The sequence below is a fragment of the Schistocerca serialis genome, chromosome 2 (genome assembly GCF_023864345.2).
Source record: "Schistocerca serialis cubense isolate TAMUIC-IGC-003099 chromosome 2, iqSchSeri2.2, whole genome shotgun sequence".
NCBI classification, from domain to species: domain Eukaryota; kingdom Metazoa; phylum Arthropoda; class Insecta; order Orthoptera; family Acrididae; genus Schistocerca; species Schistocerca serialis.
In genome coordinates, this window is record NC_064639.1 from 723314721 (window position 1) to 723341562 (window position 26842).

Consider the following 26842-nt stretch of genomic DNA (forward strand, 5'->3'; position numbering starts at 1 on the left):
AATCTCTTACTTTAGCCCACTACAGTAGAATAGTACTGCAGCAATAAAACACAAACAAGAGAAAAACACCAATATAAAACTTAAGTTGCAGAGAAAATGCACCACTGACAACAATAAAACACAGTGCGCACACAAGTGTGCGCTGACAGTAGACTGTGTCAATACTATGCAAAACTTCGTAGCAACAAACTGCTTTCAATGAACATGGTGTCACAATTGTTTGAATTAGGTTCATTTGAGCAGTTGCCAAGGTGCTCTAGCGCATGCACAGAGCTGAAGTCATGTTTGAGTACTGTCTTCTCCCACTTCTCCCTACTTTAAGTGTGGCTGTGTAAGCAGTAGCTGCAAGAGCCAGATGCTAGCCAAAAAAAATTTTCTGGTGAGTCCAAGCTGCCAGATTCATGCATGCGTAGAGCTATCAGAGTTGCAGTGGGGAGTAGTCTCCACATGACCTGCATTTACATTTCATGATTTTGCTGTTCTCTCTTTGTTTACAGCTGTCACATCAAATGAAAACAAAATGGATTTCTGCGGCTGGGAGCTGTCAAACGAATTAAAATACATTCACGTAACTACTGAAGACTAAATTATGTTATTAGTTTCAGTTGTTTGACTTAATTTTATTTCCATTTAATAGGCAATCAAGTATTAATCACTTTGCAGAATGATGAAGTAATTTTTGTAGGTTTGCTAAAGAAATGTGGCTTTTACTAATCTTTTGTGCAGTAGCAGTCAATTTATTTGATACGAAGTGTTTCATTGCACAATATTAGCTAGTTTCAACTGTTTACTGAATTTCAAGTGCACATTTTGATCTTCTTGCACATGTGACATTATGTCACAATAAAGAACCAAACTTGAAATAATACATTATTGATACTCCAAGAAAATTGGTTCCAGAAAACTACACTAAAAAGCTTTAGCAAACTTTTACCTATCTGCCTTCCATGAAAAACAATGTTTTTCAATCACAAGACGTGCTTCAACTTGTCTGGTACCTTTTGTAGGCTTGATGTTATTTCTTAATTTGTGTTGTTTCTGTCTTATTTACAGATTGCCATTCTTTGGTAAATTACAGACTGGCAGCATACTGTGTTTTATCATTGTAACTCCCCACAAGCCTTTATATTTACTCCTGGAGTTGAATATAAACTGCCAATTATACAGGTTTTTGGCTTCACAAGTAACTTTGTCACAAAGAGCCTACTGCTCTTAGTTCTCATGTATGCAAACAACTATTTTTTTTATTTTTGCAAGAAATTTATATTGCTCCATACTAGCTTTTTGCAGTGGAAAAAAAAGAAAAATATTGTTATGTTAAAGTCATCACATAGCAAACTATTAGGGTACTTTGAATTGTAGAGTCTAGATTTGAAATGAATATTGTGCCAAGGACTGATTTCTGATTTTGTATTGCCTTTTTGATCAGATATGATAAAACAATTGCCCTAAGTACAATAACTCAGTATGTGCCCTCCAAACAACAAGCTGTGCTGCTGCACATGGTCACATGATGCCCCACTACACATGAAATTCCAAACAAAAATGCAACATAAGGTGTATGAGCAGAGCAAACACCTAGCACAGCATCCTATCTCATTGTAGTAGTGCAGTAACATCTGCCTTCTGTGCCCTATGGGAACTGCTCAAATGAAACTGTTTCTAACAGGTTGCAGGAAAATATTGGGAATGGTGATTTGAGAAGCATTACCTTCAAAGTAGATTTCCTTTTATGTGAGATGAATTAGATTAGTGTGAGAAAGTGTGGTGAATTTCTTAAATCACAAAGCATTTGACTCTCATTCAAAACTTAAAATTTTGAGGACCAGCCACTTTTCGGGCCCAGAAGACCAGAAATTTCTGTCATCACTCAAAATTTTACTAGCACATTTGTGTTTGATATATCTTAAACGGTAATGCACACAAAAAAGATGAATATTATATGGAAAAACTTAGCTTTTCTTGTAGCTGTACTGCATGTCTATTAATTTAAACTACTGCATGTCTATTAATTTAAACCATGACTCTTTCCTGTTTGTGTGCTTGCACTGTTTAACAGTGATGTTGGTATTGACTGACTACATCATGTGTCTTATGGTATAAATATCTGCTGTCATTTGCTGGTGGGATAATGTGACATGAGCTATAACTGGCTAACAAAAGCACATTACAATTTTGATTTCAGAGGTCCAGACACTAATGTGCTGTGTTTGGTAGAATTCGTATTTATACTTTGGTAATATGAAAATGTTCACCATATATGTTGCTGTGCATTTAAGATCTTTTCAAAACATATTATCTTTTTGCTAGGTTTTGATTCCTAAAGTGCCAGTGTATGAAACTTTTAACATTCAAAGGACTGATAAGTTTTACAGTTCCGAGGGAAAGTATACTGTCACTTAATACAGAGAGAGTGTGTTTTCACCAAGGAAAATGTGTAAGAAAATTTTTGTTGTCACCTAGGAAAATGTGTATCTTCACTCAGGAGAAAGTGTACTTTTAACTGGGAAATTCAGGAAAAATTCTTACTTTTTTTTCCTTGTCCATGGAAGAGAATATGGGGTGACTGTGACATTTGATAGCCAAAGAAGCAGCATGTGTGACTGTCCTGTGACTGTCCAATGCTGAGTGAGCTGGAATGTTGTTCTGGAACAAGAAAGCCCCATTCAACAGCTTCCATTGAGAACTGTCTTGACAGACTCACCAGGACATTCCTGTAGTATACTCTTGTGATGGTTTTCCTCTTAAGAGTTAATCTTTTAGCACCACACTGTGGCACTCCCAAAAAACACTCAGTATGAGTGTTTCCACTATTTATTTTGCTCCTATGTCTCTGGCTCATAGTGATACAGCCAGCACTCATCCAGGATGAATTTGAAGTTAAAAAAGTAATTGCACAGGTGGAATATTTCTACTGTTCCCTCAGTTTGGCGGACTTTGCGCAAGGGCAAGAGCAATACTGGATCACACTGTGCAGTGACTTTTATCGTGTTCAGAATATCACAAGATGTTGGAAACTGATTCGTGACTGATTTTCACTTTTTCCATAGCTTCTTCAGTTGCTTTGAGCATCAGTGCCTCCACCTATCTTATAGTTTCTGGTTCTTCATGGAGCAATAATCTGCTACTTCATCATTCGGATTTGTTTGACCACATTAGAAGCATTTACACCACTGACTGCTTTGTCATATAATGGTGCATCACCGTTGTACACTTCTACCAACTTGGCATGGATTGTTGCAGCATTGTTTCCTTCATATGCTGAAAGAGCTCCAATTTGTCAGTGGGTTGGGCTGTTTTGTTTTGTTTCTTCTAGCTGTGTGCTGTGGTACTGTGGCATGGTAATTTGAATGTTTGCCAAAAATGCAAGTGTGTACCCACAAATAAACAAAGTAATTATACAACCTTATTTTTTCAAACCATTAATGGAAACTTTATGACTACTCCTCATAAAACTCTCTGCATAAATTACACAGAACTGGTAAATGATATGACTGCTTTCACAGGTGCCCTGCTGCTGATAGTGTCAGACATGCCTGTGAAGGTATTTAAGCAGGACGTGCTGGTAGATGTAGCTGATTGGTCTTGCACTTGTATCTCCCACAGGGGTAGGTGTAGCATCATCCTAGACTTGAAAAATTTCACCATATCATCCACCAAACGTTTGATAACTTTTTTTCATACCCAGTAATGAGGAACATACTACCCACAATCCTTCCCACCCCTCCAAAAGTGGTATCCCACTGCCTACCCAATCCGTGTAGTATTCACTATCCCTTGCCACATGGGTCATACCAGTGTGGAAAAGCCAGGTGCAAGAGTTGTCAGATACGACGACTAGGCACATCCTCCTCCAGTCTGACCATAGGCGTATCCTATTCCATCCTAGACACCTGTGGAAGCAGATCTACTGTAATTTCTGCACAGTATTTTATTTGAGCATAACCACCAACCAATTGTTCATGAGAATGAATGGCCACTCAAACTGTGGCCAAGAGAAGAGTTGGCCAACCACTGGCAGAACACGAGGCAACAAGATCGATTTTATGGCTTCTTCACAATCTGTGCCGTCTGGGTGTTTCCCCCATTACATGCTTCTCAAATTACGTAATTGAGAGTTTTCCTTGCTGCAATGTTTTGGTTTCTTGACCCCTCTGGCCTCAATCTCTACTAATCCTTTCCTGACACACACCACTTCCACCCCTACCCCATGACTCATTCATCCTGCACTCACACCCTTTTCTCCACAGTTTCACTTTTCTTCTGTTCTATCACCTCATTCCTGTTCACTCCTCCACAGTGTTGTGCATAGCTGAACAAGGTGGCTGAGTGGTTAGCACACTGGACTGGCATTCTGAAGGACGATGGTTCAAACCTGTGTCTGGCCTTCCTGATTTAGATTTTCTGTGATTTCCGTAAATTTCCTTAGGCAAATGACAGGATGGTTCACTTGAAAGGGCATAGCCAACTTCTGTGGGGACTAATGGGACTCATGACCTCACTGTTTGGTCCCCTCCGACCAAGTCAACCAACCAGCCATTGTGGATGACTCCCCTTTTTCCATCATTGAAGCTTAGCTTCCTTTGTTTTCATTGGTTTCTTGTTCATTTTGTATGAGCTTGAAAGTGTTCACTCTTTCTATGTTTGTCTATTACTTTGATTAGGGTAAATAAAAATATACTGTTAAGACATCCATGTGCTTTTATTTCTAAGTTGATTGAATTTGGTTCTGATCATAGCTTCTGCACATCAGATACTATTATGCTTCCTTAAGGGTGGGTCACTGACATACATCAATAACTAGGGCTAGGATTTTTACGATAGGGCATACCTATATTTTTCGGTGAGACTAACATGTTCATTAAATATGTATAAATGGTTGTAATTGAAAAACTAAATGAATTACAATCATTTGTTAAGGGATATTTATGGATATATGGCCATTTCTCTTGCATAGAGTGTATTTTAATAAGTAAATGGTCATATTTATTGTATTTTCACTCTTTAAAGAAGCAAAGAACTTTTCTCTCACAATTTCTTTCTTCTGTGTTAAATTTCTTGATATTGTGCATCTCATTTTGTTTCCTAAAAAATGACGAATATCTACCTTCTTCATTTATTTCATCTGAATTCACGATATGGACTTCATCCTTATGCAACAGTGAGGTTGTGTAGCCTTTGCTTAAGCCATTCATTGTGCTGTTCAGTCTTGTTGAAGTCGGAAGGATATACAGTAAAGTGGTAGTCCACAAAAGTGCATAAACTGAAGCAAAGTATTCATGTAAAATTATAAAAGTTCATGTCTCATTATGGTGAGAAAGTACTTCAGGCTGATGGTAAAATACTGTTCTACAAATTGTGTGACAGAGGAGTAACTGTGGAGAAGTCATTTGCTGTTCAGTAGCATCTGGCAACAGGAAAACACAAATGTGGACTGCAGTGGATTGAAAATGGAAAAGCACTACAGCAGATGCTTTTAGGGGAATCCTGCCACTCTTATTCACCATTCTGCAAAGAACTTTATACAGCTTTCCTTTGTGCTAGCATTCCCTTAAGTAAACTGAATCATGCAAAATTTTGTGATTTCTTAGAACAGAATGCTGGCCTGGTTCTTTCACATTACTGAAACTATAAAAAAAATTCAAAAAATCAGATGACGGGTTGCAAATAAAAAAAATATGGGTATCAGTTGATGAAGCCACAGATTCTGTGGCAAGAAATAGTTGCAAATGTCATTGTAGGAACTATGGAAGAGGATTGTCCAGACAAAAAATTTCTAATTAACTGTGACCATTTAGAAAAGGTAAGTTTTTCCAACATTAATAAATTGTATGACTTATAATCTGAAAGTGATAAGCATGACTGTGTACTACTCTTTGTAACATATACTGTGCATTACAAGTATATGGTGAAAGCTGCCAATTGACTAAACGCATTTTACAGTACAGTAAAATAGTGCATGTGACTTATTTAGCTCACACTTTTACACAGACTTGCAGAAGAGATCTGTAATAAATTCGGTGATGTTTATGAATTTATTAAGTGAGCCAGAAAGATATTTTTGGAAGCCCCCTTATAGTCTTGCAACATTTAAGTTGTTAGCTCCGGACATTTCCTTACCACCATGACAAGATGGATATCCCCCACCATTACCGCCAGAACTTCAATGTTGTGAAAAGCATCGTTGATTCATTTGGTTCCATAGCTGCATTGTTAGCTGGACAAAGAAGGCAAAAGACATGCTTTGCTGGTGCTGCACATTTCAGTGATTTTGTTGGAGATAAACTTGTGATGCAGCATCCATCTTTCGCATGCCAGTGTAGAAATTGTCACAGAATCAGCTAATTAAAAAAATCCATGCAATTTGCATGTTTATTTATATGTAAAAGCTGGCTGTGGAATTTTCATTTGCGTGGCACCACATGTGCCAGATTCATATGCTGATGTGAAATTCTAGATTCACATATTTCACTGTTTACATCATTTCTGCATAATCTTTCATTGATTGTATCAATACATGCTCATTTGTATTGTGATACATTGTGAAATGGCGAACATTTGCAAGTGTCACGATAAACTCATACTGGTACTGTTGTCCTCAACTGCAGGCTTAAAGTTATTTGTGCTGTTTTAAAATTTTTGAGAACAATGGACTTCATTGTATAATTACATGACAAATAGGTTATTTCTGAGAATTTTTAGATGTTTAGAAAACTATATTTTTTAAAATTTTCGTAAGTTATGAGTGTGTTAGATGACTTATTTCGTAGCAAATCAGCGGTTATGATTCACAGCTATTGCCAAAGAATATGTCTCCCCAGATTTCAGTTTATACAAACATAAATAAATGTAAGTTTTTGAGAAATTTTCAAAAGTTCCTATTACCCTGTGGATAAACTAAATCAGCAGTTGTGGTTTAGATAGTGTAGCACATTGTAACTAACATATTGTGTTCCATCTAGTTTTTCCTTTCAAGAGGAGTGTGTGTTATTTAGATTTACCTTAAATCAACTCTGTTTCTGAGTTTGTTAGTGACTATAATTATCTTCAAAAAGTTTCAAGGAAACAGTCACTTTTATCGCAGATTTTTCTTGTTGTAATATATATCTCATTTTGTTTCAGTTCTTACAGAGAATTAGTAATTTCTTAGCTCAACAGATTAAAAGATAGCAGGCAGGGACAGCTGTAGGGTAAAGGGGGTGGGGCAGGAGGTGAGACTGTGCCACCTCACAGGGCACAATGAATGTTTTGCACAAATGAAGAAGTGTGAGAATATGTTGGAAATACAGATCATTCATAAAAATCTAGTGTCTTACTGGAAATGATTTAAAGTATTGTGAAACAGATGACAAATGAAGTGGTGGAGTTGGTCACCTTGGGTGTGTCCTTCAAAGCAGCAAACCTTCCCAGTGGTCATGTTGCCAACTGAATTTCTACCATGAGTGGGGCTGTTTTAAGGCCCAAGTGATACAAGCCCCGCATCAGGCACCAATATGAGAAAGATTCCAAACTGTAAGACTTCTATACAGTGATTATCACAGTTAGTAGTAAAAACTGACATGGGTGAAAGTGAAAGAGGGAAATGGGGAGGGAGATGGGTGTGGAAAATGAAAAGCTGATTATCTGGAAAAAGGTTCTTGAACCGGCCCTGACCATGCTCCCACATAACATTGAAATGTTGACACGTCCACTTGAAAGGCTCTACAGAACCAAAAAGATCTAAAATAAAGAAATAAAGGTAAATGACAGCATATGAGTGTCTAACCATTCCTATACAGCAACCTTAAACAATTATTGTAACATCACTGAGAAAAATACGTTCATCATCATCATCATCATCATCATCATCATTTAAGACTGGTTATGCCTTTCAGCGTTCAGTCTGGAGCATAGCCCCCTTATAAAATTCCTCCATGATCACCTATTCAGTGCTAACATTGGTGCCTCTTCTGATGTTAAACCTATTATTTCAAAATCATTCTTAACCGAATCCAGATACCTTCTCCTTGGTCTGCCCCGACTCCTCCTACCCTCTACTGCTGAACCCATGAGTCTCTTGGGTAACCTTGCTTCTCGCATGCATGTAACATGACCCCACCATCTAAGCCTGTCCGCCCTGACTGCTACATCTATAGAGTTCATTCCCAGTTTTTCTTTGATTTCCTCATTGTGGACACCCTTCTGCCATTGTTCCCATCTACTAGTACCTGCAATCATCCTAGCTACTTTCATATCCGTAACCTCAACCTTGTTGATAAGGTTTCGCTCCCATACAACAAAGTTGGTCAAAAGATTGAATGGTGCACAGATAACTTAGTCTCGGTACTGACTTCCTTCTTGCAGAAGAGAGTAGATCGTAGCTGAGCGCTCACTGCATTAGCTTCGCTACACCTTGCTTCCAGTTCTTTCACTATGTTGCCATCCTGTGCGAATATGCATCCTAAGTACTTGAAACCGTCCACCTGTTCTAACTTTGTTCCTCCTATTTGGCACTCAATCCATTTATATTTCTTTCCCACTGACATTACTTTCGTTTTGGAGATGCTAATCTTCATACCATAGTCCTTACATTTCTGATCTAGCTCTGAAATATTACTTTGCAAACTTTCAATCGAATCTGCCATCACAACTAAGTCATCCTCATATGCAAGACTGCTTATTTTGTGTTCACATGTCTTAATCTCACCCAGCCAGTCTGTTGTTTTCAACATATGATCCATAAATAATATGAACAACAGTGGAGACAGGTTGCAGCATTGTCTTACCCCTGAAACTACTCCGAACCATGAACTCAATTTACCGTCAACTCTAACTGCTGCCTGACTATCCATGTAAAGACCTTTAATTGCTTGCAAAAGTTTGCCTCCTATTCCATAATCTCATAGAAGAGACAATAACTTCCTCCTAGGAACCCGGTCATATGCCTTTTCTAGATCTATAAAGCATAGATACGATTCCCTGTTCTACTCATAACACTTCTCCATTATTTGCCGTAAGCTAAAGATCTGGTCCTGACAACCTCTAAGAGGCCTAAACCCACACTGATTTTCATCCAACTGGTCCTCAACTAATACTTGCACTTTCCTTTCAACAATACCTGAGAAGATTTTACCCACAACGCTGATTAAAGAGATACCTTTGTAGTTGTTACAATCTTTTCTGTTTCCATGTTTAAAGATTGGTGTAATTACTGCTTTTGTACAGTCTGATGGAACCTGTCCCGACTCCCAGGCCATTTCAATTATCCTGTGTAGCCATTTAAGACCTGACATTCCACTGTATTTGATGAATTCCGACTTAATTTCAACCACCCCAGCTGCTTTATTGCACTGTAATCTATTGACCATTTTCTCCACTTCCTCAAATGTGATCCTATTTCCATCATCATTCCTATCCCATTCTACCTCGAAATCTGAAACATTACTGATCGTATTTTCACCTGCATTGAGCAACTCTTCAAAATATTCCCTCCATCTGCCCAAGGCATCCACAGGATTCACCAGCAGTTTTCCTGACCTGTCCAAAATACTTGTCATTTCCTTCTTACCTCCCTTTCGAAGACTGCTAATTATACTCCAGAATGGTTTTCCAGCAGCTTGACCCATAGTCTCCAACCTGTTTCCAAAGTCTTCCCAAGATTTTTTCTTGGATGCTGCAATTATCTGTTTGGCTTTGTTTCTTTCTTCAACATAACTTTCTCTGTCTAGCTGAGTTCTAGTATGTAGCCATTTTTGATACGCCTTCTTTTTTCCTTTTGCAGGCTGCCTTGACTGTGTCATTCCACCAAGCTGTTTGCTTCATCCTACTTTTACACACTACTGTCCCAAGACATTCTTTAGCCACATCTAGTACTGTGTCCCTGTACCTTGTCCATTCCTTTTCCAATGACTGTAATTGACTACATTCAACTAACTGGTACCTTTCTGAGATCACTGTTATGTACTTGTGCCCAATTTCCTTACCCTGAAGTTTCTCCACTCTTATCCTCCTACATATGGACCTGACCTCCTGCACGTTCGGCCTCACAATCCCTATTTCACTGCAGATTAAATAATGATCAGTGTCATCAAAGAATCCCCTAAATACACGTGTCTCCCTCACAGCCTTCCTGAATTCCTGATCTGTTATTACATAGTCAATGACAGATCTGGTTCCCCTGCCTTCCCAAGTATACCGGTGAATGTTCTTATGTTTAAAAAAGGAGTTTGTGATTACTAAGCCCATACTAGCACAGAAATCCAAGAGTTGTTTCCCGTTCCTGTTGGTCTCCATATCCTCTCCAAATTTACCCATAACCTTTTCATACCCTTCTGTTCGATTTCCAATCCTGGCATTAAAATCCCCCATGAGCAGAACACTGTCCTTGTCCTTTACGCTAACAACTACATCACTGAGTGCCTCATAAAACCTATCCATCTTATCTTGATCTGTCCCTTCACAATGCAAATATACTGACACAATCCTAATTTTCTTGCTAGACACTGTCAAATCTATCCACATCAGTTGTTCGTTTACATACCTTATTGCAACTACGCTGGATTCCATTTCTTTCCTGATGTAAAGCCCTACACCCCATTGTGCTATTCCTGCTTTGACTTCTGACAGGTAGCCCCTGTATTCTCCCACTTCCTCTTCTTTCTCATCCCTTACCCGAATGCCACTAACAGCTAAAACGTCCAACCCCATCTTACTTGCAGCCTCTGCCAGCTCTACCTTCTTCCCAGAGTAGCCCCCATTGATATTAATAGCTCCCCATCTCATTACCATCATTACCATTTGTTTGCCAAGTCGTATCTTAGGAGTCCCTGGTTTGTCAGTTAGAGGTGGGACTCTGTCACCTCCAAAGGTCCGAGGCATTTTGCTCTGATTGTTGCCAGCATCATATTTAAAGTAGCAGGGAAGCAGGTTGCTAGCCTTACTTGCCCCCGAGTCCCATTGGGTTTTATCCCTAACGGTTGAGGGACTAACCGGTGGATTTGGTAGTCTTTGCCGTATGAGCACAAAGGTGACCACGACTCAGAATATGTCCGAGATGCCCAGCCTTCTTCCAAAGTAACTGGTATCCCGACTGTCAGGACCACTTACTTGGGCACTCATACGTTGCCCGTGGTTCATGAACTAGGACATGACTATAGGAACCCACACCATGAACCACAACCAACGTTGTAGTAAACAAATAAATATAAACAAATAAATAAATAAAGAATAAATAAAATATTCACTGCCAGTTACATACCATAGTCTTTTCAATCCAGACATTGTGATTCAGCTATGTTCGCATGTGGAAAGTTGCTTGAAATTCTTCCCCTACCACTCTCTCTTCTTTAGCTTTGTCATTAGTACCGTCTACATTGCTCTTCTTCTGGTCACACTCCTGTAAATTAGCTTTTTGGTGCTTTGTCTGTAACTTCTTTTGAGTTTACACTCATTCCTTTTCCTTTCTCAGTGTTGAAACCATAATCAGTAGATATTAATGTTTAGATCATATGGGGAAAGAACCTTTCAAACTTTATTTTGGAACTAGAGCAACTTAACTGCAATGCACGAACAGTTTATCCAGTTTTGCCATATTTCACACTGTTTACATTCCATCAACTTTATTTGGGATTTAACTGTTACTTTTTGCTGCACTAAATAAAAGTGCTTTCAAAACTGCATGTTTCCAGTCATAAATAGTGGCCACGGCATGTTGGAAAGCATGCATTCTTTGTATCTGACCATAGCCATCTTTTCTTTATGTACTATGGATGCATGAAATAGGTACTGACAGTTTATACACTTTTTTTAACAAATACAGCATTTATATGTAAGTCTCTGGAAGACCTGAGATCAAATAAGGCAGAAGGGATAGATAATATCCCATCAGAAACTCTAAAATTGCTGGTGGAAGTGGCAAGCAAGTGACTATACAAGTTGGTGTTTAGTATCTATGAGACTAGTGACATACCATCAGACTTTCAGAAAAATGTCATCCACACAATTCTTATTTATTTATTTATTTATTTATTGTTCCGTGGGACCACATTAAGGAGAAGTCTCCATGGTCATGGAACGAGTCAATACATGAAATTATAACACGATTGTAGAAACAGATAAAATGAAATATAAGAAACATAGTCAGGTGACACATCGTTAGTTTAAATAAAGGAAATCAAGAATGTAACACCGGAATTTGCTTAATTTTTTAGCTCTTCCAGGAGCTCCTCGACAGAATAGAAGGAGTGAGCCATGAGGAAACTCTTCAGTTTAGACTTAAAAGCGTTTGGGCTGCTGCTAAGATTTTTGAGTTCTTGTGGTAGCTTATTGAAAGTGGATGCAGCAGAATACTGCACTCCTTTCTGCACAAGAGTCAAGGAAGTGCATTCCACATGCAGACTTGATTTCTGCCTAGTATTAACTGAGTGAAAGCTGCTAACTCTTGGGAATAAGCTAATATTGCTAACAGCAAATGACATTAAAGAAAATATATACTGTGAGGGCAATGTCAGAATTCCCAGACTATTGAATAGGGGTCGACAAGAGGTTCTCGAACTTACACACACATAGCTCGAACAGCCCGTTTTTGAGCCAAAAATACCCTTTTTGAATCAGAAGAATTACCCCAAAAAATAATACCATATGACATAAGCGTATGAAAATATGCGAAGTAGACTACTTTTCGTGTTGAAATGTCACTTATTTCAGATACTGTTCTAATGGTAAAAAAAGCGGCATTTAGTTTCTGAACAAGATCCTGAACATGGGCTTTCCACAACAGCTTACTATCTATCCGTACGCCTAGGAACTTGAACTGTTCCGTCTCACTTATAACATGCCCATTCTGTCTGATTAAAATATCAGTTCTTGTTGAATTGTGAGTTAGAAACTGTATAAACTGAGTCTTACTGTGATTTAGGATCAAATTATTTTCCACAAGCCACGAACTTATTTCATGAACTACATTATTTGATAATGTTTCAATATTACACACAAGATCCTTCACTACCAAGCTGGTGTCATCAGCAAACAGAAATATTTTTGAATCACCTGTAATACTAGAAGGCATATCATTTATATAAATAAGAAACAGCAGTGGCCCCAGCACCGATCCTTGGGGAACGCCCCATTTAACAGTGCCCCGTTGGGACTGAACATCATTACCACTCTCAATATTGCGGAGAATTACCTTCTGCTTTCTGTTCTTAAAGTAAGAGGTGAACCAATTGTAAGCTACTCCTCTTACTCCATAATGTTCCAACTTCTGCAGTAATATTTTGTGGTCAACACAGTCAAAAGCCTTCGTTAAATCAAAGAAAACACCTAATGTTCGCAACCTTTTATTTAATCCGTCCAAAACCTCACAGAGAAAAGAGACTGTAGCATTTTCAGTTGTTAAGCATTTCTAAAACAAAACTGTACATTTGACAGCAAATTATGTGAATTTAAATGCTGCAGTAACCTTGTATATACAACCCTCTTGATAACTTTAGCAAACACCGATGGCATAGAAATAGGTCTATAATTATCAACATTATCCCTGTCTCCCTTTTTATAAAGTGGCTTCACTACCGAGTACTTTAATCGGTCAGGAAACCGACCACTCCTAAAGGAAAAGTTACAGATATGGCTAAGTACTGAGCTAACATACATGGAACAATACTTCAGTATTCTGCTAGATACCCCGTCATATCCATGAGAGTTCTTGGTCTTCAGTGATTTAATTATTAACTGAATCTCACTCTTGTCAGTATCATGGAGGAGCATTTCAGGTAACAGTCTCGGAACACTTTTTTCTACGAGCGCTATATGATTCCCTGTTGGGACTAGGTTTCTATTTAGTTCACCTACTATATTCAGAAAGTGATTATTAAATACTGTACATATATGCGACTTATCAGTAACGTGGACATTCCCACTACGCACAGATTCTATATCCTCGACCTGTCTCTGCAGACCAGCCACTTCCTTTATGACTGACCATATGGTTTTAATTTTATCCTGAAACTTAGCTATTCTATCTGCATACCACATACTTTTTGCCTTCCTAATAACTTTTTTAAGCACCTTACAATACTGTTTGTAATGGGCTACTGCAATTAGATTGTGACTGTTTCTAACGTTTTGATATAATTGCCACTTTGTTCTACAAGATATTCTTATACCTTTAGTCAGCCACCCAGGCTGCCTGTTCGTGCTAATACCCTGTTTTGGCTGTTCTAACGGAAAGCAACTTTCAAAGAGCACGAGAAAAGTCTTGAGGAAAGCATTATATTTATCGTCTACTGTATCAGCACTATAAACATCTTGCCACTCTTGTTCCTTGATAAGGTTTACAAAAGTCTCTATAGCAACTGGATCAGCTTTTCTAAAAAGTTGGTAACTATATTTAACCTGTGTTGCAGCACAAAAATCTTTTAGACTTAAAATTTGTGCATCATGATCTGAAAGGCCATTCACCATTTTGCTAACAGAATGCCCTTCTAGTAATGATGAATGAACAAAAATATTGTCTATGGTTTTTCTACTGTTCCCTTGCACTCTCGTTGGGAAGAATACGGTTTGCATAAGATTATATGAATTAAGGAGGTCTACCAGCATCCTTTTCCTTGCACAATCACTTATATAATTTATATTGAAGTCACCACATATAACTAACTTTTTGTATTTCCTATAAAGTGAACCAAGAACCTCCTCTAGCTTTAGCAAAAATGTTGTGAAATCGGAGTCTGGGGATCTATAAATAACAACAGTAAGAAGTTTAGCTCCACTAAATTTTACCACACCTGCACAACATTCAAACACCTTTTCAGTGCAGTACTTTGAAACATCAATTGAATCAAATGGGATACCGTTTTTCACATACATGGCTACTCCCCCACACCGCAAAGAGCTCCTAGAAAAGCTGCCAGCCAACCTGTATCCTGGTAAAGGAAGCCTATGAACTATTTCCTTATTTAAGAAGTGTTCAGATATACCAATAATTTCAGAGTCAACATCTATAAGTAGTTCACTAACTTTATCATCTGTAATGCCTTATATGTTTTGATGAAATATACTAATTCCCTCATTAATCGGATACCTAAGCTTCGTCGAAAGTGGTTTCTTTGTTAGAGAGACTTTCCTTAAGCAGGAATACCTGTCAGCTGACTTCAATCTAAAAAAGGTACAGCTCTAACACCCACAACTAATTTTCCCTTGAGTGATCCCACCACCCCCACCTATGCTGTCACCTATAAGCTTTGCCAACCTCCCCTTTCCATACCTGTTGAGGTGCAGGCCATGTCTAGTGAAACCTGTCCTGCTGATAGACTCCACCGACACCACTGAAATGTGACTCATGCCTTCTGTCATTAGTGCACCCCCAATCTCATGTTATTACGCCTGACGGCTGTATTAAGATGAGGCCGATCGTGACGCTGAAGCAGTCCCACGAAATGCACATTCGAGTTGCCAGTCTGAGTGGCTATCTTTTCCAGGTCACCATCTATGTCATACTCCCCATCCCTATCAATACTATTACCAGCCCCACCCACAATCACTACCTGATCCTCTTTTGTAAAATCCCTACATAACCCCCCTATGTTAAAAGTCACCTGAGCCAATCCTGCATTAGGCTTCACAATGCTGGTGACCTGGTACTCACTCCCCAAAACTTCCTGCAACTGCTGGCCTACACCTCTACCATGTGAACTACGTAACAGCAGAACTGTCTTCTTTCTCTTAGACTTTGCAACTGTCCTAGCCACCGTAACTGCTGAGGTCTGCTGCATACTTCCTACATCCACAGCTACTAGAGATTCCTCTCCACTAGACTCTGACAGTTGGTCAAATCTATTACAAACACCAATAGTAAAACTATCTGAAAAATCTCCTTCTCCTAGCAGATCTCTTGCCAACAGCCAGCTCCCATTCCCCAACCCCCTTTTCCCTCCTCATCCTATCTAGCTCCTCCTGTGCGTTTTCCAACTGCACCTGAAGGGCACAGATCTTACGCTCCTGCTCCTCTATCAACTCACTCTTGCTACGTAACCTGCAGTTCCAGGAGAGGATCTCATCAGAATGTCCACTGGCTTCCCCACTGCATTCCCCCCAGTGAAAATACTTCGAACAAGTCTCACACCGCAATCCACTACTCACGAACCTACGGCAAAGCCCACACTTCTCACTCATGGTAAAATTTTACAGTTATTGAAACAAGAAAACAACTTTATCTAAGTTCCGCTACTACAATTAGAAGATGTTAAAAACTGACTACAATAATCACAAACCTGCTCCACAAGGAAAGTAACTACTATTATTGACAGTATTAATCAACAACAAATGAGAATATAACAAAATACTAACACAGAAAGAAAATCAAACGTCTAATGACAGTAACGAAACTGAAAGCAGTTCGCAAAAATTTCTTCTGAAGTTATTTCACCGGAAAACACCAAGAGCACCGGTTGAAGACTACTAAAGTTCCTAAATAAACTACTATACACAAACAATTAATTAGTACTTAGCTTTCGATGCGCCGCTACAGCTGCAACTGGTCAGCGCGGAATGTAAACACGGGTAAGAGGTTAAGTTGCTCGATACAAAACACTCACAAATATCAGGTCACAACACAAGAAAGGCAGAGGTGAATGAAGAAACCACTAATAAGTCAGTTATATAGTAAATATTATCACAAAAACCGTTAAAATATATATCTGCAACCTAAAAATAGATGAAAACTTAGAGAGCGATCTCACACGCAGTCACGTGTGTCTGAGGATAGAAAGGGCAGATAAGTTTGAGAACTATTGTACAATCAGCTTAACAGCCCTTGCATCCAAGCTGCTGGCAAGAATAATGTACAGGAGAATAAAATGAAAATTGAAGAGCCGTTAGATGATGGTCACTTTGACTGTAGGGAAGGGATGTAGTTCTTCATAATGGAATCAAAGACTGAAGAAAAATCAAGACATGCTCATAGAATTTGTTGACCAAGAAAAAGCATTCAACAGAATGAAATGGTGTGAGAAAAATTGGAGTAAGCAATATAGAGAGACAGGTAATTTGTAATATGTACAAGAACTGTGAGAGAACAATAAGACTGGAAGACCAAGAATGAAGTGCTCATATTAAAAGGAATGTAAGAAACGGATGTAGTTTTTTGCCTCTACCATTCAATGTGTACATCAAAGAAGCTATGACAGAAATAAAAGAATGGTTCAGGAGTGGAATTAAAATTCATTGTGAAAGGAATTCTGCTACTTTGGAAGCAAAGTAGCCCATGACAGACAAAGCAAGGATGACATATAAAGTAGACTAGCACAAGCAAAGAGGGCATTTCTGGGCAAGTGAAGTCTACTGTTATCAAACATAGGCCGTAATATGAGGAAGAAATTTCTGAGAATGTACATTTGGTGCACAGTATTGGATGGTAGTGAGTAGTGGACAGTGGAAAATGGGAACAGAAGAGAATTAAAGCATTTGAGATGTGGTGCTACAGAAGGATCTTGAAAATTAGGTGCGCAGTTAAGAAAAAGAATGAGGATATTCTCTGCAGAATTGATGAAGAAAAGAGTACATGAATAACACTTACAAGAGGAAGGGACAGGATGATTGAACATGTGTTAAGACATCAGGGATTAATCTACATGGTTCTCGAGGGTGCTGTAGAGGAAGGTGGAGGCTGGAATACATCCAACAATCAATTGAGGACATAGGATTCAATTGCTACACTGAAATGAAGGTTAGTGCCGGAGATAAATTCATAGCGGTCCACATCAAACCTTTTGGAAGACTGGGGTGGAGGGAGGGGGACATTGTAACCACTCGCTGCATTGTTACCATCCACTTTGTACAGCAGAAGCGTCACCTGCCACCAATGGAATACTTATCTGTACTGGCTGCTACAAATTTTGTGTGACAATCTCCCCTATACTTCGGGAATAAGAAAAAGTGAACAGATTTTACTTATATTTTCCGTGAGTGACATAACTTAAGTTTGGTTGACATAGTAAACTTTGGAGATATAAATCAAGATGTATTACACTTTAAACATTTCACTGAGAGTTGGCCCATACCTGGCGCTATATGGCTCCTTGGCCTACTTTGCTCTTGGCCACAGTTTGTGGGTGGCCGTTCATCCTGGTAGACATCTGATTGGTAGTCACACCAATATAAAAGCTGTACAATGGCTGCAGCAGTGCTGGTATATGACATAAAGTGGTCTGGCCCCATCAGAGGTCAGGTCCCTGCAAAAGCAGCCATGGCATATACCAACACTGTGGCAATTGTTGCACAGCTTTTTATATTGTTATAACTACCAACCAGACGTCTATCAGGTTGAATGGCCACTGCCAAACGGTGACCAAGAGCAAAGTAGACACCCTGTGGCACAACATGCAGCTGAAAATAATGATTTCAATGGCTGCTTCATAACCCAGGCCATCTGAATCCTTCCCTGAACAACGAGCTTCTCTGAACTACACAGATAGGAGTTATCCTTATAACAGATTCCCTACTACCAAAATTGTCCTGGCCTCAACTAAGGTAATCTACTGTCTCCACACCCTCCACCCAACTGTCTCCATCCCCTCTGCCCTGTTACCTCCTCCCCGTTCATGCCTCTCCCCCCTTCCCCCACTGTGCTCCACTCTCTGCCAACGCCATCAGACTTTTCCCATCTCTGCTGCTGTCCTTTTATGCACCCTCAACTGCCCCTCCCACCTCTACAGCCTCTTGACACCATACTAGATGGCCTTGGCTGGCCTCCCTCTAGTCCCTGCATGCTCTGTTGGGTAGCACTGACTCCTCTCCCCCCACCCATACCCCATTATCCCTTCCTCTTCCCCATCCCGCTCCAGACTGTGACTTCCACTCGACATGATACCATTTCATTTTGATTGCAGTGGCCAGAGAGAACAGTCATATATGCGTAAGGAGTGCTTGCATGTGTGAATATATGTACGTTGCTCTTTTCTTTTCTGAAGAAGGCTTTAGCCAATAGCTCAGCATGTAACGGTATTTTCATTGTGCCTGTCTTCAAATCAACATGTCATCCTTATGTTGATTAGCAATCTATCCATTTCAAAATGGTAAAGGTGTTGGAAAAAAAAAGAAAAGTATCAATCTCTGTCATCCATTTCAGTGATTTTGTCTGGTGAATCAGACTCTCTTAATCATTTAGATATTGTCCATTTTAATGTGTGCTGCTCTTGTGTCAGCTGAAGTAGAAAGAAGTTTTTCAAAATACAAGGCTGTATTGGCTGACAATAGGAAATCTTTTGTGTTTGAAAATTTGCACATGATAGTCATTGTTTATTATAAATTGAAATAAAACTGAGGATGTAAAAATAAAAAAGGTTGTAGCTTAACTATGTTCTGATATTGTATATGCTTGACATTATTCCACTCTGGTGAAATCTAGATTGATGATATGAAGTAGGACTAATGGACTTCAAAATACCATGATCATTTTTATGGAGAATATAGTCAGATAACCAGTTGCAGCAAACAATGTTGCAATCTTCTGATCTTATGCAGTACACTCAAGGAATCTTGTCCATGTGTACAATAATTTGTGTCACATAATAAAAAGACATTTTGAGAACATGCATGGAATGTCAAAAGTAAAACAATCGTTATGCTACCTTCTGATCCCTGCACACTCTGCCAGATAGCTCTCCTATCTCCCCCTTCCCCCCTCCCCCCTGCCCCCCCCCCCCCCTCATATCTTGCATACCTTGTCTGTCCATCTTCCCCCGGCCACAGTGGCTGGAGATAGTGTTCACATGTGCGTGAGGTGTGCCTACTTGTGTCAGTGTATGTGTTTTCCTTTCCTTTCTGATGAAGGCTTTGGCTGAAAGCTCACAGTGTAACAGCCTTTTCGTTGAGCTTATCTGCAATTTAAAGTGTAATATTTATTATGAGTAGCAATTGATCCTTTTTGTAATTGTTGATATTCCATAGTGGACTTCCCATTCTTTGGTATTTTATGTAATGTTTTTTTTTTTTTTTTTTTTTTTTTTTTTTTTTTTTTTTTTGACATGCCGATATACAGAGTGGGGCAAATAAAAGTTGCATTACACTGCCATCATTTTGAAATCACTTGTTTCAGCATTAATGTAGGAGGAAAAGAGCTACAGTTACCTCTAACAGGATGGAGCAACTGCCCATACAGCTGGTCGAATCTTGGAGCACATTTACACAGTCTTCGCGCCTGACAGAGTTGTTGGCAGAGGTCAGTCTGGTTGTGTCCATAGCTGCCACCCAGGTCACCCGATCTGTCAGCCTGTGCTTACTTTGTGTGGGGAGCCCAGGTCTAAGATGTATCTCCACCCTGTACTATGCCATGCATGTTCTTGGAATGTGTTTTTATTATGTGACACAAATTATTGGACACATGGACGAGATACGTTGAATTGTAGTACATAAGATCTGAAGATAGCAACATAGTTTGCTGAGACCGGTTATCTGAATAAATACTCTACAGAAGTGAATGTGGCATTTTGAAGTTTGTTACTTCTATTTTCACAAGTTCTGATAATGTTAATAAAAAGCATACTACAACATCAGACTCCACAGTTTAGCGTATTTCTCATGTACATTTAATTCTTAAATAAATAGTTCATTCTCGTAACATGACTTATTAGTTTATTTTACAATAGAATTTCACCCATTTTAATATTCTTAGGTCTTATGTTTGTAAATTTTTAGTCATAACAGCATATTTTTGTATAGATATTATGGCACTTTTTAGGTCATGTAAGTCCTAGCCCTATCAAAACTAACATTTTGTTGCAGGAAGAACTCTGCTGTTTGGTAATGACACTGGAGTGAGTCTGGATGGACATATTATGCTCAACAGTGGAGAAGTTAGGCACAATTGGCTAGATGTAAGTACTGTGGTTGAGAAACACTTCAGTATTTCTGGTAGGTATTATAAGTAGATTGATCTCATGGTTTAGGAGCTGTTTATTAACTGTATGTATTACAAACACATGGAAATAAAAATGAGAGCAATGTGAATTAAATTTTTTCACTGTTATATGATATGCAGATGTAGGATAATCTTTATGTAATATCATTTTTGTAATGTCAAACAGTGCAAACTCCAGGTAGGAATATTAACAATGCAGGAAAAGATAGAGTACTACTTGCCATAAAGAAGACATGTCAAGTTGCAGCAGGCATAATTCGAAGACACTAATGTAAGTGTCTTTTAATTGTGCCTTTCTGCAGCGTGATGTCTTCTTTACGCTAAGAAGCAATCTATCTTTTCCTACGTCGTTCATTTTTGTAATGTAATTGTCAGACTATACATTTGTTGATTATTCAGGTGCTACCAGCACAGCATTCATTGTAACAGTGTCAAATGCTTCCTCATAGTCATATAAAGTAACAACTGATATTAATTGCTTCCTTTCAGTAAGTGGTTCATTGTGCTATACACACTTCTGAAGCTGGCTTTTCTTATTCTGCTGTTCAAGTCTAAAACTTTTCCCAGCCAAATAGTAAGAGTTGTTTTTGGAAAAATCAAGAAAATGTCTAACAAAAGACTGACAAACTTGTAGTTCTTCACATCTTCCCTGGTCTATTTCTTGTGCATTACATCACTGACAGTGTTTTTCCAAGTATTGGTTAAAAAGCAGGTGTAAAAGTTGAATTAAAATCTCATGCATCACAAACATCCAGATGTATTTTGTATTTGTTAGCATCATGGGTTATCAAGAAGATTGGATTACTAGCCAAGTGTGACTATAAGCGCATTCTACTGTAATGTGGTAGATGTTTTAACTATTGGCACCACTTTTGCATTTTGCTGCGGTTGCCTTCCCACATCAGTACATCAAGTCTTCACATCTGTTATGATTTGTTCTTGTCATATTGAGGCTGATCCATACATTCTGGCATCCATTGAAGCCTATTTTTTAATGTGGCATGGAGAAATTCATAAGCATTTATTGGCAAGGACGTTTTTCACTGTTCTTGCCATGCATTGGGTATTAAAATTGTTAGTTAGTAATTTCCTTGAATTTGAGTACAGAGAAACTCTGGAATGCGTGAAGTTGATTTCCACTACTTTGGGGAGTTGCTGAGATGTAAGTAAAGGAGCACTATGTATTTCAGTCTGTTAACTGAAAACATCATTGTTCGGCAGTATTTGAGGTGGATGAATGTGGTTCAGCATATGGAGCTAATGGGTGAGTATAGGCCTTATTATTCCAGATATTATGAGCAAAGTTCATTTTACTTGTGCATTAACCTTCTTTATATGAGCACTATATCCTACAGCAGAGGACACTAGACTTGCATCTGAAATTCAGAGAGCAGAAGTTGAGGTTCCTAGAGGTTTTGCAGAGGGTTGATGGTTAAAGTTTTGCAGCAATCTCAGTTAGATGTTGTCTGTAGCTTAAAGTTCAATACAGTGCCACACTGAGATATTGTAAGAGTTTCATTGTAGGGAAGAACAGTGTTCTCAAAACACATCGTAAGTATGTGGATGGCCATTGACCTCGTTTTTGGTTGTACTACATAGAAGTCTCCAGTTGAAAAAGAGTGCATACATACTTTGACAATAACAGTGCAAGGTTCGCTTTCACTATCTCTCCCTCTGCTTTTATCATTTCTACTCCTGAGAAGTTTTTCTCAATTCCACCCACTGAATTACTTTCTCTCCTTGTAGTAGTATTTCTGGCATTCCGTTATTCTCACAGTCTACTATCTCAGTTTTTGTTGACTGAGGTGCACTGTACAGAGTAAAGGAATATTAAAACATATCTACTCATAATAAGGTGTACTGGTTCATTGTAACAGTGCCACCTGACGATTGATTGATATGGTATGATGTCTAATGAGCATAACCATTTGCTTTGTTCATGCTTTGGTTGTTCTTTATTGTCTCCCTTTATAATCAGCTCATTACAATTCCTAACATCTTCTTATAACACTTCTAAATAGTTTTGCATATTCAATTAATCCTATCTGATGGTGGTTGTCATATACTAGTAATTATTTTCTCATCTTCATCAGAAGCCTTGTGTATTCTTAAATTCTGTTTTGTTCATTGGTAAGACTCAGAAGAACAGGGCTTATGGAAGTTACAGCCTGTTTTTGATTGTGTCTGAATGTCAAGGATAGAAATGACCAGTTTTAATGATGAACATATCTTGGAAAGGGTCATCCAGTTATAGTCAGTCAGTCATTCAGGTCAGTCATATCAGTCAGTCAGTTAGTTTCTTACTACAGAAAGTAATGTCATATGTCTGGAACATTGCAGGCATCTACTGAACCCACTGTCTGCAGTGCAGGTTGGAGAGCTGCCCTTGAGTGTCTGTTCACTAAACTTCCAGTGACTGTGCCACTGTTCGTGTAAATGTCAGCTTCATGTGAACACAGACATCTTTCTACCCATATGGTCAGTGCTAAATTATGGTGGTGTCACCTGCACCATAAAGCATCTCTTTGTTTCTAATCATCTACTTAAGGTTTTTGATCTTAAGCAAAAGGCTTAGAAGCAGTAATTAACAGGGACAGTAAAACGTGAAGAATGAGCCGAACTTTAGCCGTGATGAAGTAGTGCTGCTGCATGGCACTGGCAGACAGACAGTGCCATGCTGGCTGGTACACAAGATGGAAAATCAGGCAAAGTAGGCTAACATTTACCAGTCTCTCAGTGTCTGTTGTTATTATCAACTGCATTCGAAACTGATCAAGAACTAGCCATGTACTAATGCTACCCAGGATAATATTGCTCTTAAAACATTTTTGTAGAAATGTCTTATGTTCCAGTTTCTGTATCCTTAACACGCAAATATATACTGAATTTACTATGCTCTAGCTCCACTGTCCTTGTCATATTGGTAAAACCTTTTGGCCATTTTTTTTTCCTTGCTTCACCTGTCCACTCTAGTTTTCTGATGAGCACATAAAATTGTACTTTTAAAAAACAAGACAAAATCTGACTCCCCATCAATATTGGGTGTTATGTGAAACACTTGATGAAGAGTATTTGTTTGCATTCACTCTGTCTACACACTGAAAATTGAAATTTCTACCAAAACATCACAGAATATGTGCCTGACAACTCTATGGAGAGACACCCACTATAAAAAGGATGTGCATAAGCCCAAAAATGGTGGCGCCATCAAGGGTAGAGGGAATATTTGTAACTTACGGAAAGTTTGACAAGGCAATGACTAACACTGTCCACATTGATGTTATAAATGATCCTACAAAGATTTACAGTGTAGGCCAGGGAGTAAACAAATGTTCCAGGTGGTGAAGCTTGATTTACAGGGCTCTTTTTGATCTTGCATTCCATATCTCAGTCAATTGCTGGCCAGTATGCATGGTGCCACACTGTATTATTCATTTGTGTTATTCCCGTATGGTTCTGGTGGAAGAGGTCCATGGTAGGTCTCTGCAGGGTTTGCGGACATGTCTATCATTGCGTAATAAGGCAAGGCTGTTCATAGGACTAGATGGTAATGAATTACGAATATGGCAGAGAGAGTATGTAATATATTCCTCTGTAATGTTGTGGGCTTCCCATGCTTGATATTCTATGAGGTTAGTGTAGAAAATGATCTTGTCTAGTTTTGAGAGCAGCTGTGGGCACTATAATAGAAAAATTCTCTGATGCCTCGTGCAATGTCACAGCGATTTGGAAAACTGCTCCTTTGTTTTTGTCAGTCAGTGTTCATATCTACATTTGCATGTATATCTATATTCTGCAAACCACCATGAAATCCATGGCTGAGGATACCTCTCATTGTATCAGTTATTAGTGTTTCTTCTCATTCCATTCATGTGTGGAGCACAGGAAGAATGATTGTTTGATTGTCTCTTTGTGTGCTGTAATTATTCTAATTTCATTCTCATGATTCCTATGTGACAGATATGTAGGATGTTGTAGTATATTCCTAGAGTGATAATTTAATGCTGGTTCGTGAGACTTCCATCAAGGCCTGGAGCTCTGTTCAGTTTTAATGACTTTTTGGGGTAGTTTACATCAACCTTGAAGAGTCTACCAGTTCAGTTTTTTCAGTATCTTTCTGGAACTCTCCCATGGCTCAAACAAACCTGTGACCATTCATGCTGCCTTTCTCTATGTATGTTCAGTATCCCCTGTTAATGGTATTTGGTATGGGTCCCACACACTTGAGCAGTATTCTAGAACCAATTGCATGAGTGATTTATAAGCAATCTGCTTTGTAGATCGATTGCACTTCCCCAGTATTCTACCAATCTATCAATAAACCGAAGTCTACCACCTACGTTACCCATGACTGAGCCTATGTGATCATTGCATGTCATATCCCACCAATGTGGAAATCGAGAATTCCTGCATCTACCTGGTTTCCTTGATCCAAAGCTTTCAGTATGTCATGTGAGAAAAGTGCAAGTTGGGTTTCACATGTTCGATGTTTTCGAAATCCATGCTGGTTGGCGTTGAGGATGTCATTCCTTTCAAGGTACTTCAGTTTGTTTGAGCTCAGAATACATTGTAAGATCCTACCACAAATCAATTTCAAGGATATTGGATGGTAGTTTTGTGGATCACTTCTACTGCTCTTCTTGTGACAGCTGGGCACAGTTTTTTGTTTGAGGGATCTATGATATATTATAGTTAGATTAGGGGCTAACTCAGCTGCAAATTCAGTATAGAATCTGACAGTGATTCCATCAGGGCCTGGAGCTTTGTTCACTTTTAATGAATTCAGCTGTTTTCAACAGCACTGACACTACTACTTATTTCGTTCATCTTTTCAGTGTTTTGAGGATTAAATTGGGACAATTCTCCTGGGTTTTCCTGTGTAAAGGAACATTTGAAGATGGATTTAAGCATTTCAGCTGTTACTTTGCTTCCCCCAGTTTCAGTTGCTATCTCATTCACTAGGGACTAGACACTAACTTTAGTGCTACTAACAGCCTTTACATATGACCAGAATTTCTTTAGATTTGGTGAAATGTCATATGGGAATTTTCTGTACAGTAGTCATTGAATGCATCATCCATTGCTCTCTTGACAGCCAAATGCATTTCATTCAGCATCTCTCTGTCTGTACCCCTACTCTTTGTTTGCACCTGTAATTTAGAAGTTTCTTTACAGTGACTGTGTACCCTGGAGGTCCCTCGTCTTATGAACTGCTCTACTGGGTACATATCTATCCACTGCATGGTCAGCTAGTCTTTTAAACTTGAGCCAGAGTTCATGTACATGCTCCTGCCCTGTGCTGAAAGTTGCAGGTTTCTCATTGAGATATGATGTTATTGACTTTTTATCTGGTTTACTGAACATATATATCACCCTGCTTATTTTAGTTGTTCTTTGTACTTTGGTAATCATTGCTGCCACAGACACTTTATGGTCACTGATAACAGCTTTAATGTAAACTTCCTAAGAGAATCAGGTATATTTGTTGTCATTAGATCCAACCTATTGCCATCATGATGGGTTTCTGAACTATCTGTTCTAGGTGGTTTTCAGAGAAAGCATTTAGTAGCATTTCACAGGATGTCTTATCATGCCCAACAGCAACAAAAATGTAAATTTCCCAATTGATTGTTGGAGGATTAAAATCTCCTCTGATGATTACAGTATGACTGAGGAACTGACATACAAGCAAACTGAGGTTTTCTCTAAAATTTTTGGTTTCATCAGGAAATGAACCGATGCATGGTCGAAGGATCTGTTGTCGTTTTATCTCCACCCACGATACAGAGTCTTGTCCAAACAGGCTCACATGCAGCTTCAATTTCTGTCTTGGTGGATTTGAGTTTCTTGTCAACTGCGACAAATACACCATCCCCAATTCACATTTGCCTACGCTTTCAAAGTTGTTGTGGTCTTCAATCCAAAGACTGGTTTGATGCAGCTCTCCGT

At 38.8% G+C, this 26842-nt stretch overlaps 1 protein-coding gene across 1 annotated transcript in view; it reads left to right on the forward strand.

Annotated features, from left to right (window-relative positions):
* The window catches only part of LOC126457919 (T-cell activation inhibitor, mitochondrial-like), a 318393-nt gene that overhangs the window by 157715 nt on the left and 133836 nt on the right, over positions 1 to 26842 (forward strand). Inside the window, exon 6 of the mRNA XM_050094613.1 lies at positions 20758 to 20849. Within this exon, the coding sequence (XP_049950570.1) occupies positions 20758 to 20849 (92 nt within the window). The remainder of the gene's footprint in view (positions 1 to 20757; positions 20850 to 26842) is intronic.